This window comes from Diabrotica virgifera, chromosome 9, assembly GCF_917563875.1.
Source record: "Diabrotica virgifera virgifera chromosome 9, PGI_DIABVI_V3a".
Taxonomy (NCBI): Eukaryota; Metazoa; Arthropoda; class Insecta; order Coleoptera; family Chrysomelidae; genus Diabrotica; species Diabrotica virgifera.
In genome coordinates, this window is record NC_065451.1 from 31,240,854 (window position 1) to 31,261,991 (window position 21,138).

General features: G+C 31.8%; 1 protein-coding gene and 1 long non-coding RNA gene across 10 annotated transcripts in view; one reads left to right on the plus strand and one right to left on the minus strand.

The window, feature by feature from the left end:
* The window catches only part of LOC126892650 (zinc finger protein OZF-like), a 348,853-nt gene that overhangs the window by 138,977 nt on the left and 188,738 nt on the right, over positions 1–21,138 (plus strand). For 2 of the 6 annotated variants that reach the window (XR_007700949.1, XM_050662291.1), the window contains exon 2: positions 6,096–6,107. The exons of 3 other annotated variants lie outside the window; for them this stretch is intronic. Coding sequence is in view for 2 of the 3 variants with exons in the window: in XM_050662291.1 (XP_050518248.1) it covers positions 6,096–6,107 (12 nt within the window). In the remaining variant the exon portion in view is untranslated. Of the gene's footprint in view, positions 1–6,095; positions 6,108–16,331; positions 18,144–21,138 lie in introns of those variants that run through there. One more of the 6 variants, XM_050662289.1, reaches the window with a different exon arrangement.
* LOC126892655 (uncharacterized) overlaps positions 1–21,138 on the minus strand; it is a 238,824-nt gene that overhangs the window by 89,852 nt on the left and 127,834 nt on the right. The window lies entirely within an intron of this gene.

The following is a 21,138-nucleotide window of genomic DNA, read 5'->3' on the forward strand; positions in this document are numbered from 1 at the left end:
CCTGTCCGATGCCCAGTCTTCAAAAAGCCACGTCCCCAGGTATTTAAATTTTCTCACTCTTTCAATAGACTTGGTATTCAGTGTTATGGTGGAGTTTTTAAGTGCATCCGGGTTTCTGGAAATGATCATGAGTTTGGTATTAATCTCTAATCCCATTCGCTTACTGTATTCTCCGATTATAGTGTAGTGATATTGATTATAGTTACTTTCGAGTATTCGCTACAAATCGTTACTTTTGTATAAAGTAATCATTTCCAGTATTCGTTACTTTGATTACTATGATTACTTTTGTATTTGAGTACCGGTAATCATATCGAAAATCGTATTTCTCAGTAGATAGCAGGGCGCGAGGATATACAGCGTGTCTACTTAAGTTGGAAACATATGGGAAACTTTTTTATTATTAATTTTACGAAAAAAAGTTATTCTTTATAAAAAGTTCTGCATGCCCCAAAACCTAAGATTCAATCATCAGATATCAAATTTTCTTAATATTATACGAGGTATGTCAAAAAATATGAATTTCGGTCAAGGGTAAAGTACCTTTATTTCTCTCAATATCGAAAATTCTTATGATAAAAAGTTGTTTGGAATTAAAAACTAAGATCAAATATGCAATTACATGCTTCTAATTGAAAAAAAACTTTTTTTATCAAATTTATGGATACCCAACATCGTTTTTAATTATTACAAATATGATAACTCGTTTATTATTCATTTTACGAAAAAAAGTTATTCTTCATAAAAAGCTTTGCATGGTCTATAATCTAAGACACAACCATGATACATAAACTTTTATTAATTTTATACGAGATGTGTCAAAAAATATGAAATTCGCTCAAGATTATAGTACCTTTATATTTCACAATATTTCAATTAGAAGGATGTAATTGCATATTGAAACATAGTTTTTAATTCTAAACAACTTTTTTAATAACCATTTTCAATATTGTGAAAAATAAAGGTACTTTACTCTTGAGTGAAATTCATATTTTTTGACATACCTCGTATAAAATTAATAAAATGTGATATCTGATGGTTGCATCTTCGGTCTTAAGACATACAGAGCTTTTTATAAGGAATACCTTTTTTTCGTAGAAGTAATAATACAAGAGTTATCGTATGTGTAATAAATAAAAACGAAGTTAGTATCGATAAATTTTAGAAAAATTTGAAAAATATTTTTTTCCAATTAGAAGCATGTAATTGCATATTTGATCTTAGTTTTTATTTCCAAGCAACTTTTCATAATAAGAATTTTCGATATTGAGAGAAATAAAGGTACTTTACTCTTGAACGAAGTTCATATTTTTTGACATACCTCGTATAATATTGACAAAATTTGATATCTGATGATTAAATCTTAGGTTTTAGAGTATGCAGGACTTTTTATAAAGAATAAGTTTTTTTCGTAAAATGAATAACAATAAAGTTTCCCATATGTTTCCAACTTAAGTAGACACGCTGTATATCCACTGATATATATCACGATATATATATCGTGATATATATCATGATATTTATATTATATATATCGTGATATATATCAGTATTTTATTTCGTACTAATGTTTACATAATAAGGTTAAAAAGTGGCAACGTCGCAACTGCGTTGACTTGCCTTCTAACAGGAATTCAAACCAATGAAGATCAACCAATTCAAATTAAGAACTATTATTAGAAAAGAAGGAATATGGCTCTAGGTTCGCCTCATTTTTTGGCAAACTTACTGGACCATTGCTTTTTGGGAGAAAGACTTACTGCCGAACAAAAAGAACAGGCGTATGACTATTTAAATTTAATCAACACAGATTTTGTTCCGTTTGTAATGGCCCTAACTTCGATGTCTAAACCTTTTCCGTCTTTCATGTATCGTCCAAATTTCAAAAAAAAAACATCTCCATTATTATGGTGGAAGTCTGTTCCAATCGCCGAATCTGCTTGGCCTGAAAAAAACATATTTCTCGAACGAATTAACCAATTACTTACAGCAGTAGCCTCAACGGCAAGCATTGAAAGGTGCTTTTCAAGCTTTGGACTTGCATTCCAAATTACGAAATAATTTAGAAACCGAAAAGGCTGCTAAACTTGTATTCATGTTTAAATATTTAAACAGTTCTTCATACCAAAAACATGACAATTTGGAATGGATTTGGCCTGAACAAGAAACTAAATTGATTCAGACACTTCCGATGTTGAACCATAATCTTAATTAATTTTCTAAATTTTGATTTTGTTTTTTAAATGTTCAGAATTTTAAGTTATTTTGGAAAAATAGAAATACCTATATGTTTAAGTTAATGTCTGCAATATTTTTAGTTAATTTAGTTGTTACTTGATACTCGTAGCATTTTGTTTTCTGTTTATGTAACATACTACCATACGTACGTTTATATTTTTGTATTTTTTATTTAAGTAACAATATATATTTTATACTGTTATATTTTTGTATTTTTTAAAGTAAAAATATATGTTTTATTTTGTTACATTCTACATTTAGAGTCTTATTTTGGTCAATTTAGTTTCTCTATTGAAATGTTTTCCAAAATATCATAAATATCATATAAATATCACATTTTGGATATATATCGGATATATATCATATATATCCGATATTTTGATATTTATATAAATATCATGGATATTTTGTGCCCTGGTAGATAGGTCTGTATAGGTATTCCGATATAACAACGACCTTCACCAATTTGTTTAAGAGATAAAAATGATTTGATTACTATGATTACTTTTGTATTTGAGTACCGGTAATCATATCGAGAATCGTATTTCTCAGTAGGTAGGTATTTTGTATAGGTATTCCGATATAATAACGACCTTCACGAAGTACGAAGTAATCAGAGTAATCAAAGTAGATACAATAGCCGTTATTCGCTCTGATACGATTGGTACGAAGTAATCAGAGTAATCAAAGTAACGATTTGCCTCTCTGTATAGTAATTGTTACTTTCGGTATTCGTAAGTAACGAGTACTTTGTAACGAATAGTTACTTTTTCAACATAACTATTATAATTAACATAGTGACAAGTTGTTGAAGATCGACTACGTTGTCACAAATTAAGACACCGTCATCAGCATATCTTATGTTGTTAATCAATACTCCATTCACTTTGATTCCCATCTCTGCATCTTCCAAATACTCTTGAAATATGGCTTTCGAATAAATGTTAAGTAAAAGAGGGGAAAGCGCACATCTCTGTCGAACACCCCTTCTCATATGTATGGGTTTGGATATAGAATTGTATATTTTTATGCATCTTATGTCTTTTTGGTCTATATCAAGTTTTTGGAGGATCTGCATTAACTTGTGGTGTTGGACACGATCAATCGCTTTTTCGTAATCTCAAAAGCACAGGAACACATCCTACATCCTACCACTGGTCGTAACAATTTTGGACCAGCACCTGTGTTGGTACTATTGCTTCTCTTGTTACTAAGCCTTGCCTAAACCCGAACTGAGAATCACTGATATCCTATTCACATTTTTTGTATAATCTTTGATGTTGTATTTTTAAGAATATCTTTCCTACTTGCTTTATTTTTCCAATTTGTGATTTTAAATTTTTCTATGTCTTTTCAACATCTTTCTTGTATCTGGTGTGTGATCTACCTTTCTTCTTCTTTCCTCCTATTCCTCCCGTTAGTATTCTTTTAGGAAGTCTCGTGTTTGGCATCCATTGATTATGTCCCAAACATCTCAGTCTGTTGATTTTATAATTCCTACTTATTTCGGTTCTCCCTACATCCTCTACTGTTCTACATTTGGTCTTTTTATCCACATTCCATTCCATATCTTTGCTCCAAATATTTTCCTGAGGACTTTCCTTTCCCACACTTTCAGCTCGGATTTGTTCATCGTCCATGTTTCATATAGGTCTTATCACTGTCCTTTACAGCGTGTCTACTTAAATTGGAAACATAATGGAAACTGTTTTATTATTAATTTGGGAAACTTTTTTACTTACTTACTTAAGCCGTCCTCTTGTACCTTACGGTGTCGAGGTAAGTGGAGAAATCAGACGTCTTCATGCCTTTCGGTCAGTACCTAGTCTTATTCTCTCCACCCAATATTCCTTTTTACGCAAGCCTTTCCAATATCTGCGTTCCACGTTCTTGCTGGCCTGCCTCTTCTTCGTTTGTTGTCAGATGCCGCTTTCCATACCCTCTTTACAGTTCTACCTTCACCCATTCTCATCATATGTCCGAACCACGATAACTGTTTCGTTTCAAGTCTGTCTAAGGTCCTTCCAATACCGCACCTTTCACGTATGTCTTCATTTCTTATACGATCACGTCTGGTCACCCCGGATACCGCACGTAAATATCGCATTTCGCATGCTTGAATTTTACTACGGATGTTGTCATTCATTGTCCACGTTTCACTACCGTAGAGTAGCACCGGCTCGTATACAGTTTGGAACACTTTCATTTTTGTTTTCAGGCTTACTTCTTTCTTCCTAATAAAACTTTTATTTAGCGCATAGTACAATTTTGTTGCACTCATTACCCTGCTGTTTATTTCTGGTTCTATATTTCCTTGTCCATTCATTGTTGATCCTAAATACTTGAAGTCCTCTACTTGTGTAATGGTCTCATTATTCAGCTTTACATTTATATTTTCTTGAGTTTTCGATATTACTAAAGCTTCTGTTTTTTCAATATTTATTTTCATCCCAAATTTCTTAAAGGCTTCATTCCAAACATCTACATTTACTTGCAAGTCTTTTTCTGATTTTGCCACAATTACCAGGTCATCGGCATATATCAACTCTGACACTTGAACTTGTTGAAGTTTATACACCCCTACCCTAGTTCTTTTTACCTTACCCCTGCATTCTTTTGCAATTTCGTCCATTAGAGTGATGAATAACAAAGGACTCAGAACACCACCTTGTCTTAAACCTGTCCTTGTGTAGAATTCTAGAGATGAGCGATTTTTCGTTCTTACATTATTACGTGTACATTTATATATACTCTTTATTGCTTGGATTAACTTCGGTTTCACATTTCTACGGTTTAATATTTCCCAGATCTTGTTACGTGGCGCCCGATCAAATGCTTTTTCCAAGTCCGCAAAACATAGAAACAACTTACTGTTATGTTGTAGGGCTTTTTCTGATAACTGTCTCACCGTGAATATGAGATCGGTTGTACCTCGCCCTGGCCTAAAGCCGCATTGGCTGTCATCCAGTGTGGCCTCGATATTTTCTCGCAGCTTTTTCTCTAGTATTATTTCATAGATTTTACTAGCAACTACCAACAATGATATTCCCCTGTAGTTAGAACACTTATGTTTATCACCTTTTTTGTGTAATGGTAGAATAGTGGCAAGAGTCCAGTCTCTAGGTATGCATCCGGTATGCCAGCAGCTCCTTATGATTTTCCATAATAACTGTAATGCTTCTCCTTCCATATATTTAATTAGCTCAGCCTTAATATTATCGTGTCCTGCAGCCTTGCCATTTTTTAATTTTAAAATTGCTTCCCTATATTCTTCGTATGTTATGTCATCATTATCTTGTTGTTCATTTAAATTGTACTCCTCCCTGTCATTTTCTGTTTCGTTGTTGTCTCCCATTAAACTTTTTTATTATTTGTAAAATAAAATTCTAAAATATTTGTAATAGAATGTTTAAACGAATTAGAAAAATAATTTAAGACTTTACAACTCGCAGGTTTTTGTTTTTCCTACTCAAAAAACTTATACATTTATCTCATCAGACATCTCGGCGACCAAGTAAGAAATTCCGAGATCGGGGCTTGAAGAATTATAGTTCGAGATAATTACCTAGACCTAGACTCTAGATGTTTTTAATTATAAAGGAGATATTTGAAGGTAGTGTCTTACTGCATATTTAGAAACATATGTAGTTATCATATAAGTACACCATTCTTCCTCTAAACTAAACATAAAACTCTAGGACTAGCGCAGATATGTACAGGTATGACCAAAATTTTAAATTGAAGAAAAATGAACATACTACCCTATTACACATAATCCGAGATTTTTTTAACCGATCATAAAATATTCTTTTGTTTAAGTACATGATACTGGTTTAATAGAGAATTTACGATTTTAGGTTTTCCCCATGGTTTTCAATGTGAAATCTGCTCCGAATTTTTTTCACAAAGATCCATTTTGAAAGAACATTTGGGACTACACGCTGAAGATAAGCCGTTTGCTCGTGAAATTTGTGCCAAAAAGTTTTCACAAATTTCCCATTTAAATGAACAAATGACAATACATACTGGCGATAAACATTTTGCATGTAAAATTTGCTCTAAGAGTTTTTCAAAAAGATCCAGGTTAACAGACCATATGAGAGTACACAGTGGGGATAAACCTTTTGCCTGTGAAATTTGTTTCAAAAGATTTTCACACAGATCCGGGTTAACAAAACATATGAGAGTACATATTGGCGATAAACCTTTTGCATGTGAAATTTGCTCCAAGAGTTTTTCAAAAAGATTCACGTTAGCAGAACATATGAAAATACATAAAGGCGATAAACCATTTGCATGTGAAATTTGCTCCAAAAGATGGTCAGCAAAGGGCAATTTAGAAAGACATATGAAAGTACACACTGGGGATAAGCCTTTTGCGTGTGAAATTTGTGAAAAAATGTTTTTACTCAGCTCCCATTTAAAACAACATATGAGAGTACATACTGGCGATAAACCTTTTGCATGTGAAATTTGTGCCAAAAGGTTTTCACAAAGTGGCCATTTAAAGAAACATATCAGAATACACGGTGGAGATAAATTTTTTACATGTGCAATTTGTGCCAAAAAGTTTTCACAAAGTTCCCATTTGAAAGACCATATGAAAATCCACACTGGCGATAAACCTTTTGTATGTGAAATTTGCACCAAACAGTTTTTAAGAAAGTTTGATTTAAAAAGACATATGAGAGTGCATACCGGTGAAAAACCATTTGAATGTGAAATTTGCTCCAAGAGTTTTTCACAGAGATGCACGTTAGTAGATCATCTGAGATTACATACTGGCGATAAACTTTGTGCATGTGAAATTTGCTCCAAAAGATTTTCACAAAGATGCGGGTTGGCACAACATATGAGAGTAGTACATACTGGAGATAAACCTTTTACAAATTAAATTTGTTCCAAAAGATCCAGTTTAACAAACCATACGAACATTAATTAGCAACGCTGCTGTGAAGCCAACAATTAAGCATTTATAAATAGTGCAAATTTATCATAATGTATTAATTTATTACGTTTTATACCTGATGGTATAATAAATAAAATATGATGTTATAAACGAGATTGGTTTCAAAATTCCCACTAAAGTTGTCCTTAATTTTCCTTGTAAATATAGAGACATTTGCGATATTTATGTATACCTAATATATATTTGTGTGTGTGTGTGTGTGTGTGTGTGTGTTTAGATGTATGACCTTGGTTTAAACCACTTCGCCAGTTCAAATTTCTTTTTATTATCTTTTTCATAGACACAAATTCCTAATTTTAACTCATACATTATATTTTAACAAATATATACAATTAGTCTGGGCTGATTATCGGAGAATAGTCCATTTTTGGGAAAAGTTATTTACCAGCAATTTTATTGCTGGAATCGAATCTTATGATTGTATATATTAATAATATAGGTATGCAAAGTCCGCAGATAGTGTGCTACTTTTTTTATAAACAAAATGGCGCCCGAAAATCGTGTCTTTTTCAATTTTTGCTCTATAATTCCAAAGATTTTTACTTTACACCAAAAACACTCTAATAAAAATTCACCGCAATTAAATTCTGCATAAAGACGTGTTTTTTCCGATTTACTTTGACAAGAACTTTCCCCGGAAAAAGCGGGTTTTTCCAACAAAATTTTTAATTTTCAACTAAACTTTTAGATAAGTAATTGTTAATCAATAATTAAATAACTTAATAATGTAAAAGCCCTTTTTGTATAGATTATAATTCCAGAAGCCGATGGAAATTGAATGAACAGTTTAGCAACAATTGAATTCTTAATTAAAAATTTACGGTCGCTATAATAACGACAATAATTATGATGCATAAGAATAACTATGATTTTTTCATAAAAAGACACTATACCTATCTAATGTACTTTACAGAATTGAAATTGGATTATTTACGCGGCCTCAGGAATATTTTACAATTATAAAGAATGTTTTGGCTTATAATCAAATAGAATATCTCGGGAAATATTAAACTAAATTAAATTGTAAAAACGGTATTCGAAAAACATCGGCAGGACGCTTCTTTTAAAAGAAAAAATGTTTAATTATGATGAGTAGTTTCTGAGATACAACCGGTCAAAGTTGACCGGAATTTACGGCAAAGATATAAACAATAGGATCATAATTTTTAAACCCTCACCTTTTTATTTTTGTCCTCTTTCTCCACACCAATTTTCATATCTTTAAAATACTCCGCAATACTCCGAAACATATATTATTATAATAAAAACTATCGATAATACGTGTGAAAATTGCCAAAAATAGCAAAATTCCAATCAAAAATTAGGTTGGAGAAAATGTAACCCTCAAAGTTCAAAATCGGTATACGTCAAAAAAATGCATTTTCTCGGCTTTCCATGGAGCAATTTCCTTTATTCTTTTTTTGTTCCCAAGTAACTCGAGTAGAGCCATCGAACTAACGCATTATTAAATGTCAGACTTGCTTTTGTTTTGTTATAATAAGTTAATTTATTTATTATAACACAAAATTTTAATTTGTTTAAATAAAAATTGTTTAAATAATTATACGGCTTTCAAATGAGAATATTTATGTTTTTAACTTTAAAAGGTACACTTGTAGTAAGTTTACCTAAAAAAACCTACAACTGGAAAAAATGTGTAGTTTTCTGTTCTTATAAATAAATGAATCTATTATAACAAAACAAAAGCAAGTTTGACATTTAACAATGGGTTAGTTAGATTGCTCTAGTCGAGTTACTTGGGAACAAAAAAAGAATGAAGAAAATTGCTCCATGGGAAGCCGAGAAAATGCATTTCTTTAACGTATACCGATTTTGAACTTTGAGGGTTACATTTTCTCCAACCTAATTTTTGATTGGAATTTTGCTATTTTTGGCAATTTTCACACGTATTATCGATAGTTTTTATTATAATAATATATGTTATGAGTATTTTAAAGATATGAAAATTTATGTGGAGAAAGAGGACAAAAATAAAAAGGTGATGGTTTAAAAATTATGATCCTATTGTTTATATCTTTGCCGTAAATGCCGGTCAACTTTCACCGGTTGTATCTCAGGAACCACTCGTAATTAAACGTTTTTTCTTTTAAAAGAAGCGTCCTGCCGCTGTTTTCGAATACAGTTTTTACAATTTAATTTAGCTTAATATTTCCCGAGATATTCTATTTGTTTATAATCCAAAAAATTGTTTATAATTTTAAAATATTCCTGAGGCCGCTTAAATAGTCCAATTTCAATTCTGTAAAGTACATTAGATAGGTATAGTGTCTTTTTATGAAAAAATCATAGTTATTCTTATGCATCATAATTATTGTCGTTATTATAGTGACCGTAAATTTTTAATTAATAATTCAATTGTTGCTAAACTGTTCATTCAATTTCCATCGGCTTCTGGAATTATAATCTATAAGTTGAAAATTAAAGATTTTGTTGGAAAAACCTGCTTTTTCCGGGGAAAGTTTTCGTCGAAGTGAATCGGGAAAAATACGTCTCTATGCAGAATTTAATTGCGGTGATTTTTTATTTGGGTGTTTTTAGTGTAAAGTTAAAATCTTTGGAGTTATAGAGCAAAAATTGAAAATAACACGTATTTCGGGCTCCATTTTGTTTATAAAAAAAGTAGCACACTATCTGCGGACTTTGCATACCTATATTATTAATACATGCAATAATAAGATTCGATTCCAGCAATAAAATTGCTGGTAAATAACTTGTCCTTGTATTTTGCTAATTAGCCCAGAGTAAATATATATTACAAAATACATACTAACATTAAACACTATTACTAAATACTACCTACTAATAGTCTAGGCGCCAGAGGGGCCACCGTGTCCTTTTCAATTCTGGTGGATAAACTCAACAGTTTCTTATGAATTTTTGGCTGCTGATTACGAATTTCGAGGGTGGATTTCGATCCGAGTGGTTAAAAAATGGTTATAAACAATTTAATTGTTTATAAATTGTTTATAAGGCTCTGGCTCATAAACTAAAAGAGATAAAAAGAATATTTCAAATAAAATTTGTTCGTTAATAAAAAACGAAGAAAAAAACGTTTACTAAACTTAAATCCAACATTTAGAACTCAAGATATTGTAAAATTAGTGCACAATGCAAATTGCAAAATAAGTATTTTTCGAAGCTTTATCGATTGTAACTCAGCTTCTACGCATGTAAATGAGCCTTAGAGGATCTTATTTTAAAGCTTCATTAATAGGCTTCCAAACAAAGTTTGTTAAATTACTTTATCTTCATTTGTTTTAAAGTTATACCCGTTTGAAGTTATAATTTTCTTTAAAAAATTGGACATTAATTTGTTTATAAGGGTTTCAGGCAAATTTGAGCCATAAACATTTATACTTTAATTAACAATAATGATAGAAGAACTCAAAAGGAACATTTGGAGCTTTTTAAAATGTTCGTAAGTTTATTTTTGGTCAAGATATCGATATTTAAATGACGCGCTATGAGGAGCAAAATCGGCTCACAGTCAAGTATGTAAGTATTTTTTGACACTTTATCGATCGTAACTCGGCTTCTACGCATGAAAATGAGCCAATATATGATATCCATATGAAAATGGATCGAGTTCTTTTACAGCATCATCATTGCATATTATAAAAAGAGCATTTATGTTGTGGCGGCATACAAACATTGACGTGCCTTGATGATGTTGCAAAAGAACTAGATCCACTTTATATGGATGTCATATAGATAATTAGACTCTGAAGCCCCAGAAAGTTTTAGTTTTACTGCATATAAGAACAGACTTAGTACCACCATGTAACTGTAAAAATTGCTCTAAGAACTTATGCAGATGTAAAAAAGCTGAGATTCTCTGTATATCTCTATGCAGATGCATGGAAGATAATGTTTGTAAAAATAGTATTAATAAATAATATCAACTTACTTTTTAGTTATATTTCTGAAATATTAGTTTTCAATGTTTTTTTCATTTAATACAAAAAATAGAAGACAAAGTAAATAGAATGAAAGGTGATACGAGGTACAGTATGATGATTTAATTATAAGAATTATATGATAAAATTTTGATATATTAAAATTATATGATAAAAAGATAACATAGAAATTATAATTTGCATCGAGGAGTTAGCGCGTGAACCTTTACGCGGTGAGCCAATCTCGCGCATCAGAACGCGCTATTAAAATATCGATATCTTGGCCAAAAATAAACATACGAACATTCTCTTAAGCTCAAAATGTTCCTTTTGAGTTCTTCTATCATTATTGTTAATTTAAGTATAAATGTTTATAGCTCAAATTTGCTTGAAACCCTTATAAACAAATTATTGTACACTTTTTTAAAGAAAATTTTAACTTCAAATGGATAAATGAAGACGAGGTAATTTAACAAACTTTGTTTGGAAACATATTCATTAAACTTTAAAATGAGACCTTCTAAGGCTTATTTGCATGCGTACAAGCCGAGTTACGATCGATAAAGCTTCGAAAAATACTTATTTTGCAGTTTGGAATTGTGCACTAATTTTACAATATCTTGAGTTCCAATTGTTGGATTTAAGTTTAGTAAACGTTTTTTTCTTCGTTTTTCATTAACGAAGAAATTAGATTTGAAACATTATTTTTTATCTCTTTTAGTTTATGAGCCAGAGCCTTATAAACAATTAAATTGTTTATAACAATTTTTTGACCACTCGGATCGAATTCCACCCTCGAAATTCGTAATCAGCAGCCAACAATCCCTAAGAATCCGTTGAGTTTGTCCATCAGAATTGAAAAGGACACGGTGACCTCTATTTGGCGCCTAGACTATAAGCCACTAATGGATATTAAAATATATTTTTTTCAGCGCTAAGGCTAAGACGTAAACCCGATTCAACATCTCGGAGGTTTAGGCCTTCTTTGTGATTATTTTTCTTTTTTTTTATTTTTTTTTGTTTTTTTATTTTTATTTTTTTTTATTGCTTTTTTTATATATATATATTTTTTTTTGTTTTTTTTTATATTCTTTTTAAATATCAATTTTCATATTTTTTAAGTGGTTATAAACAATTTTATACAAATTTATATTTCGTGTACATATGTAGAATAGAATTTAAATTGGTGGGGAGAGTAACTCCTGCTGTTTGTAGATTCTTGTATAACTGTTGATTCAGCATCTGGAAGTTTGCGCAATCGAAAATCACATGCTCTAATGTACCCAACTCCCCGCAAGTGCAGTTTTGAGAAGTGGCCAACCCTAGTTTATTTTTGTGGACTGGATATAAACCATGTTTGTTCCTTGCTCTATTTAACGTTTTAATGAAGTGACGATTTGTAATATCGTTAACCATGGTTTTCTATTTTTTGGTTGGATATCATGAAATCTTATACCTTTAAGAGAGGTATCATATTCCTGTTGCCATTGCTCCATTTGTTTTTTCTTAAACCATTGTCGTATATCAGTGACTGGCATTAATGGTTCTTCTATCGTTTCCCCTGTTGTAGTAGCATCTTTTGCAAGTCTATCCACTATTTCATTTCCGTTAATTCCATAATGAGCCTTAATCCAAACCAAAGAAATTTGTTTACCTGTATTCATAAGTAACTGGATCGTTTCTAAAAATTTTATAATCATTACTGATGAAGAGCTTGATAATTTAGTTTGTACTATTGTTTCTACCGAACTTTCTCTATCTGTTAATATAATAAACTTATTCTTGTGATGGATATTAATATACATCAAAGCTTGAAGAATTGCAATGAGCCCAGTAGTATAAATAGACATGTGATTTGAAAGTTTAAATTTTTTGGATATATTTTCATTTGAATGGTAAAAGGCGCATCCAGTAGACTCGGCGGATTTGGATCCATCTGTATAAATACAATCTGACTTCGGCCATCTCTTCAGAATTGTTTGCTCAACAAACGTATTTATGTTGAATTTATTAACATGTGCTTCAATATTAAGATAATAATAAGGAATATGTGGTTCTAATAGAGGGTATAATCACAATTATAGAAGGGAAGGATGTCATTTCTGTCAAACTCACTATTAAATTGGACTAGTCGCTGATAACTGCTTATTACTTTGGGATGATTTTTACGTCGCCATCCAGAAGGAACTATCTATTTTTGAATTGACGTTTTGTATTTTGTCAGACCTTCTTTGTGCTAGGAGTTTTGATATAAAAACATCACACAAAAATTGCCGTCTAAGATGCAAAGGAGGCTCTGCTGTTTCGATTTCTAAAATATGTGTTGGTGTGCTTTGTATACATCCAAGACAAAGTCGTACGCACTTATTTTTTATTTTTTCCAATATCTCCAATTGAGTTACGTTTGCATTTCCATATAAAATACAACCATAGTCAATCACTGAACGTATTAGTGCTCTATAGAAGATTATTGATATATTTGGGTCGGCTCCCTACTTAGTGTGACTAAAAGCTCTTCGTAAATTTATTGCGTTTTCACATTTTTTTGACAAATTTACTTAAACATGTAAATAAATCCGTTTATGTTCAATGTTCTACATATGTATTTTCTTTTCATTAATTTTTTTTTGTTTTGATTCTGGCCTTGGTTTAGAACCTTTAGCCACGTAATTACATATAAAATTATTATTCGTTCATACAAAATTGTCCAGTATACACTTAAAAATAAAGAATAATTAAAAATAAAGCTTACAAATAACAATATAATGACTTACTATGTTAAGTTATATAACAATATAATGACTTACCAGGTATGTTAATAAATACAAATATGCTAATTTTTTTTCTTCACTACGATAGGAACTAAATCCGATCCAACCTGTCCAAATGACAAAAAAACGCATTTTCGGATTTTAAATCGCTTATAACTTTAAACTATTAACTTTTGAGAAAAATGTCAAGAAACTTATTTTATTTAGAATGTCCCAAATAATCCAGAAAAAATATTTTTCGGAGGAAAATAGGAGATTTTTGAAACGGAGCGCGCCGCACCGGCAAAAAAATCGGATACACACGCATAATTAACAATTAAGAAACAACGGTATAAATTAAAGTTAGACGCGATCACTCTTCAGAATCTTGAAGCTGAATATTTAGTCTTCAATTGAAGTATCTGGCAACCTCAAAAATACTAATTTGAATATGAGTTTTTAAGCCTCAAAAATGCGTATTTTCGCATTTTTCAGATTTTAAATCGCCTATAACTCGAAAACTATCAATTTCTGAGAAAATTTACAAGATAACTTTCTTGTTCAGAATGACCCACAAAACTCAAAAATATATATTCCGGAGCACAAAAACGTGATCTTTTGTATTTGTTTTAAAAAAATTGTTTTGCCAAAAATTCCGCCCGGCACCCTTCAGATTTGTTTAAAGGGGACATTTTTGAATAGGAATCCACAAAGAAACCGAATCAGAAATTTTTCCAGACGGGAGCGGTCTCACCATATGGACTACTAGACGTTTTTAATTATAAGGGGGATATTTGAAGGTAGTGTCTGACTACATACTTAGAAACATAATATGTAGTTATCATATCGTTGCTGATTTGCAAAAAGGGGCCAAATAACATTTTTGTGTTTTTACTAAGTGGAACTTAGCTCCGTTTTACACAACCAGTTTAAAAAAAATGTTACTTGGTACCAAAAAATTATGAGACTATCTCAACAACAATCTCTTCGTACCTATCATTTTTGCATATAACCCATCTTTTGAATAAAATGTCATTTGTCACCTTTTTGCAAATCAGTGACGATAGGTAAGTACACCATTCTTCCTCTAAACTAAACATAAAACTCGAGGACTAGCGCAAATGTGTACAGACAGTGTTGTTTTTGTGACGGTACGCGCCAGTTATATCTGAATCATTTCCAATAACAAAGGGGCTTAAACAAGGATGCTGTCTATCTCCGACTTTATTTAAAATATATATATATTCAATTATCGCTAGTAAGAGCAGTGGAGGAAACAAGTATCCGGAATGGGAATAAACATAGGCGGTAATAAATGTCTAACAACGTTGTTTTTCGCAGATGATCAGGTAGTCGTAGCGAATGATGAGGAAGACATGGACTACATGTTTGGAAAACTAAAGAAAGAATATGAAAAATGGAGCCTCAATATGAACATGTCAAAGACAGAATATCTTAAAATAGGGGATGATGAAGAAAACTCAAAAACTTGTAAAGAATATAAATATCTCGGATCTATAATACCTAAAGAAGGCACTACCAAAAGAGACATCGAAAACAGAACGCAGCAGGGCAAAAAGCGGTAAACATTCTAAGCTCTCTACTATCGTCTAAAGATATAAGACAGAAAACGAAATTGACAATCTATCGTACCTTGGTAGAGCCTATTATGACTTATGGGGCAGAAGTTTAAGAGATCACGAAAAATGATAGAAGTAGTAGAAATGGATTACCTGAGAGCGTGTGGTATATCCAATCACATCAGGAACGAAGATATTAGAAGGGGGACAAATACTGTATATTACAGTGTAGATAGAATTGAAACGAGACAACTAATGTGGTATGGTAACGTTAAACGAATTAATGAAGATAGATGGCCAAAGAAAGCTTTAAATTACATACCACAACAAAGAGGCAGAAGGGGAAGGCCATCAGTTGCCTGGAAAGAAAATGTACTGCACATTATGAGAGATAGAGCCATCAAAGAAAGAAGACGAATAAATGGACAGAAAAAGATGGCGGTCGAAATGCGAGAAGCGGCAGAGGCTGTAGGAACTTCGCTTATAGATAGAGACGCGTCGGTACGCCGTACTGGTATCTCTTAGGACAAAAGATAAAAAACAACAAAATTATAGACAAATTCCTGAATTTTTTCCTTGCTCCCAAATAGCTTTAAAACGCCCTTATAAGGCTAGATTTAAAAAGTTTTCGGCGGGGCGGACTCCCATTATGATCACTCCCCAGATCCCCCGGAACATTGCGTACCGGAACATATTATATTGTTACAAAAACAGCATTGTGTACAGGTATGACCAAAATTCTAAATTAAAGAAAACTGAGCATGCTACACTATTACACAAAATCCTTCCCCCTTTCTTCCAAGATTTTTTTAACGATCGTAAAATATTTTTTTGTTTAAGTACATGATACTGGTTTAATAGAGGATTACGATTTTAGGTTTTCCATGTGAAATCTGCTCCGAATTATTTTCAAAAAGATCCATTTTGAAAGAACATATGGGACTACACACTGAAGATACGCCTTTTGCTGGTGAAGTTCGTGCCAACAAGTTTTCACAAACTTCCCATTTAAATGAAGATATGGCAATATACACTGGCGATAAACCTTTTGCATGTGAAATTTGCTCCAAAAGATGGTCATCAGAGAGCAATTTAAAAAGACATATGAAAATACATACTGAAGATAAGTCTTTTGCGTGTGAAATTTGTGCCAAAATGTTTTCACAAAGTTCCCATTTAAATAAACATATGGCAATACATACTGGCGATGAACCTTTTGCATGTAAAATTTGCTCCAAGGTGCTTTCAAAAAGATCCAGGTTAACAGACCATATGAGAGTACACACTGGGGATAAACCATTTGCATGTGAAATTTGCTCCAAAAAATTGTCAGCAAAGAGCACTTTAAAAAGACATATGAAAATACATACTGAAGATAACACTTTTGCGTGTGAAGTTTGTGCCAAAAAGTTTTCACAAAGATCCGGGTTAAGAACACATATGAGAGTACATACTAGCGATAAACCTTTTGCTTGTGAAATTTGCTGCAAGAGTTTTTCACGAAGGTCCAGTTTAACAGAACATATGAGAGTAGTACATGCTGGAGATAAACCTTTTGCATGTGAAATTTGTGCCAAAAAGTTTTCAAGAAGTTCCCATTTAAAAGATCATATGAAAATCCACACTGGCGATAAACCTTTTGTATGTGCCATTTGCTCCAAGAGATTTTCACGAAGATCCAGTTTAACAGAACATATGAGAATAGTACATATTGGAGATAAACCTTTTGCATGTGAAATTTGCTTCAAAAGTTTTTCACAAAGATCCACGTTAGCAGAACATATTAGAGTACATACTGGTGATAAACCTTTTGAATGTAAAATTTGCTCCAAAAAGTTTTCACAAGGATCCGGGTTAAGAAAACATATAAGAGAACATACTAGCGATAAACCTTTTGCTTGTAAAATTTGCCTTAAGTGTTTTTCGCAAAGATCCAGTTTAACAGACCATATGACAGTACACACTGGGGATAAACCTTTTGCATGTGAAACATGCTTAAAAAGATTTTCACAAAGAACCGGGTTATCACAACATATGAGAGTACATACTAGTGATAAACCTTTTGCCTGTGAAATTTGCTCCAAAAGTTTTTCACAAGAATCCAGTTTAGCAGAACATAATATGACAGTACATACATATGTATATATAGTTTAGCTCTCCAGGCCTAGAAGGCCCATGCTTGCTGCTTTTTTTCCAAGTTGTGATTTTAAGTTCTATGTCTCTTTCAAGATATTTCTTCCATCTAGTTTTGGGTCTACCTTTCTTTTGGTTTCCTCCTATTCTTCCCGTTAGTATTCTTTCGGGAAGTCTCGTGTTTGGCATGCGGTGGATATGTCCCAACCATCTCAGTCTTTGTGATTTTATGATTCCTATTATATTCGGTTCTCCATACATCCTCTCCAGTTCTACATTTGGTCTTTTTATTCACATTCCATTCCATAGCTTTCCTCGAAATATTTTCCTGAGGACTTTCCTTTCCCACACTTTCAGCTCGAATTTGTTCATCGCCCATGTTTCACTATCATATAATGCTATAGCTCTTATCACTGCCCTTTACAGCGTGTCTACTTAAATTGGAAACATATGGGAAACTTTTTTTTTATTAATCGGAAAACTTTTTTATTATTTGTAAAATAAAATTGTAAAATATTTGTATTAGAATGTTTGAACGAATTAGAAAAATAATTTAAGACTTAACTCGTGGGTTTTTTTTCCTACTCAAAAACATACATTTATATCACCAGCCATCTCGGCGACCAACTAAGAAATTCCGAGATCGCGGCTTGTGCTTATTATGTATAGCTTAATAGTCCAGGAACCAAAGCTTTTCACCTCGCAATTTTTACAGAATGGATCAAATTGCTTGAAAATTTGAGAATAAGTAGTGGATAGTGCATGGATCAAAATCTATATGATGCCGACATGTGCTTTTACCATGGGGGTGGTTGCCACCCCATCTGTGGGGTGGAAATTTTTTATTATATTTTGACCGCAAAAGTTAATAAAAACCTTCATTCTCAGCAAAAAATGTTCTATACATTTTTTTGATAAAATGAATAATTTTAGATTTATTTGCTATTGAAAGTGTTAGTTTTATATCTAAAAAATCAATGTTTTTCGACTCATTTACGATTTACTCATTTTTGCCGTAGAACAAATTTTGTCAAACCAAGTTCTTGGGAATTAAATTACCTGCAATTTCATATTTAAACATTTTTTCGTATCTCCGATGCTAATCTTTCTATTCATTATTGCTATTCGTTATTCGCTTTAAACTTCAGTTTTTTAAAAACTAATCATTCTAAGCCAGCCAGTCTTCTAATATAGAATGTATTAATAATACATAAATGAAGAAGAACAAATAAGGCCAGTGACTAAAAACACCGCTAACTTGCATTATTATGCTTCCAATTGGATTTCTCCTTTTTTTTTTCAAAAAAATATACCTATTGATTTTTTAACCGTAACTTTTTTATTTTTTATCTTAGAAAGTTCAAAATTTCACAAGGAAAAATTGTTGTACTGGCTGTATACCATAAATCACAAAAAATAAAAACCTTATTTTGTAAAAAATATATTTAAAATCCCTAAAAAGGGCTATATCACAACAAACGTTTTCGGAATCAATATTCCATCATCAGTGTTATCACAGGTTTACATGCTTTAAGCCACCAAAATGTACGCGTAAAAACCCTTGAGTTGATTTTAAACAGTTGAGGATACATTATATTATACGATTTTAAAAGATGTTAATTCCAGGTTAACCCCTGGCATCACATGACATCAACCATATTCGTTGGAAAATTTGTAGGTAGGGCCTTACATGGCAGAGTTTAGTTGTCACCTAAACTCTGCCATGTAAGGTCCTACCTACAAATTTTCCAACCAATATGTTTGATGTCATGTGATGCCAGGGGTTAATCTGGAAATATTTTTAACATCCTTTAAAATCGTATAACATAATGTAACCTCAACTGTTTAAAATCAACTCAAGGGTTTTTACCCGTACATTTTGGTGGCTTAAAGCATGTAAACCTGTGATAACACTGATGATGGAATATTGATTCCGAAAACGTTTTGTTGTGATATAGCCCTTTTTAGGGATTTTAAATATATAGTTTACAAGATAAGGTATTTATTTCTTAGAAAGTTGGTTAAAAAAGAATTTTGTAGGTTAAAAAAATATACCTATTGATTTTTTAACCGTAACTTTTTTATTTTTTATCTTAGAAAGTTCAAAATATCACAAGAAAAAATTGTTGTACTGGCTGTATACCATAAATCACAAAAAATAAAAACCTTATTTTGTAAAAAATATATTTAAAATCCCTAAAAAGGGCTATATCACAACAAACGTTTTCGGAATCAATATTCCATCATCAGTGTTATCACAGGTTTACATGCTTTAAGCCACCAAAATGTACGCGTAAAAACCCTTGAGTTGATTTTAAACAGTTGAGGATACATTATATTATACGATTTTAAAAGATCTCTGCCATGTAAGGTCCTACCTACAAATTTTCCAACCAATATGTTTGATGTCATGTGATGCCAGGGGTTAATCTGGAAATATTTTAACATCCTTTAAAATCGTATAACATAATGTAACCTCAACTGTTTAAAATCAACTCAAGGGTTTTTACCCGTACATTTTGGTGGCTTAAAGGATGTAAACCTGTGATAACACTGATGATGGAATATTGATTCCGAAAACGTTTTGTTGTGATATAGCCCTTTTTAGGGATTTTAAATATATAGTTTACAAGATAAGGTATTTATTTCTTAGAAAGTTGGTTAAAAAAGAATTTTGTAGGTTAAAAAAATATACCTATTGATTTTTTAACCGTAACTTTTTTATTTTTTATCTTAGAAAGTTCAAAATATCACAAGGAAAAATTCTTGTACTGGCTGTATACCATAAATCACAAAAAAATAAAAACCTTATTTTGTAAAAAATATATTTAAAATCCCTAAAAAGGGCTATATCACAACAAACGTTTTCGGAATCAATATTCGATCAGTGTTATCACAGGTTTACATGCTTTAAGCCACCAAAATGCACGCGTAAAAACCCTTGAGTTGATTTTAAACAGTTGACATTATATTATACGATTTTAAAAGGTGTTAATTCCAGGTTAACCCCTGGCATCACATGACATCAACCATATTCGTTGGAAAATTTGTAGGTAGGACCTTACATGGCAGAGTTTAGTTGTCACCTAAACTCTGCCATGTAAGGTCCTACCTACAAATTTTCCAACCAATATGGTTGATGTCATGTGATGCCAGGGGTTAATCTGGAAATATTTTTAACATCCTTTAAAATCGTATAACATAATGTAACCTCAACTGTTTAAAATCAACTCAAGGGTTTTTACCCGTACATTTTGGTGGTTTTTACAAGATCTATAAGGCTATTTATATTAAATCCTTTTAAAATTCTCAGTCACAAAAAGAGGTATTGGAAAAGACTGTAAGCCTTGTACACACTTCCCAGATACTCTTCTATGAAGGTTTTATAAGAGGACGAAGCTCTGATGATGGCACGTTATGTGTTGAAAGTACTTAGCTGATAATAAAACATTTTTTACACATTATCAATTTTTTTTGAGAACATACACTTGTTTGCCGTTTTGACCTACAAAAATAGGTCGCATTGAAAGGGTTGGTAAAGGTGGTTTTTG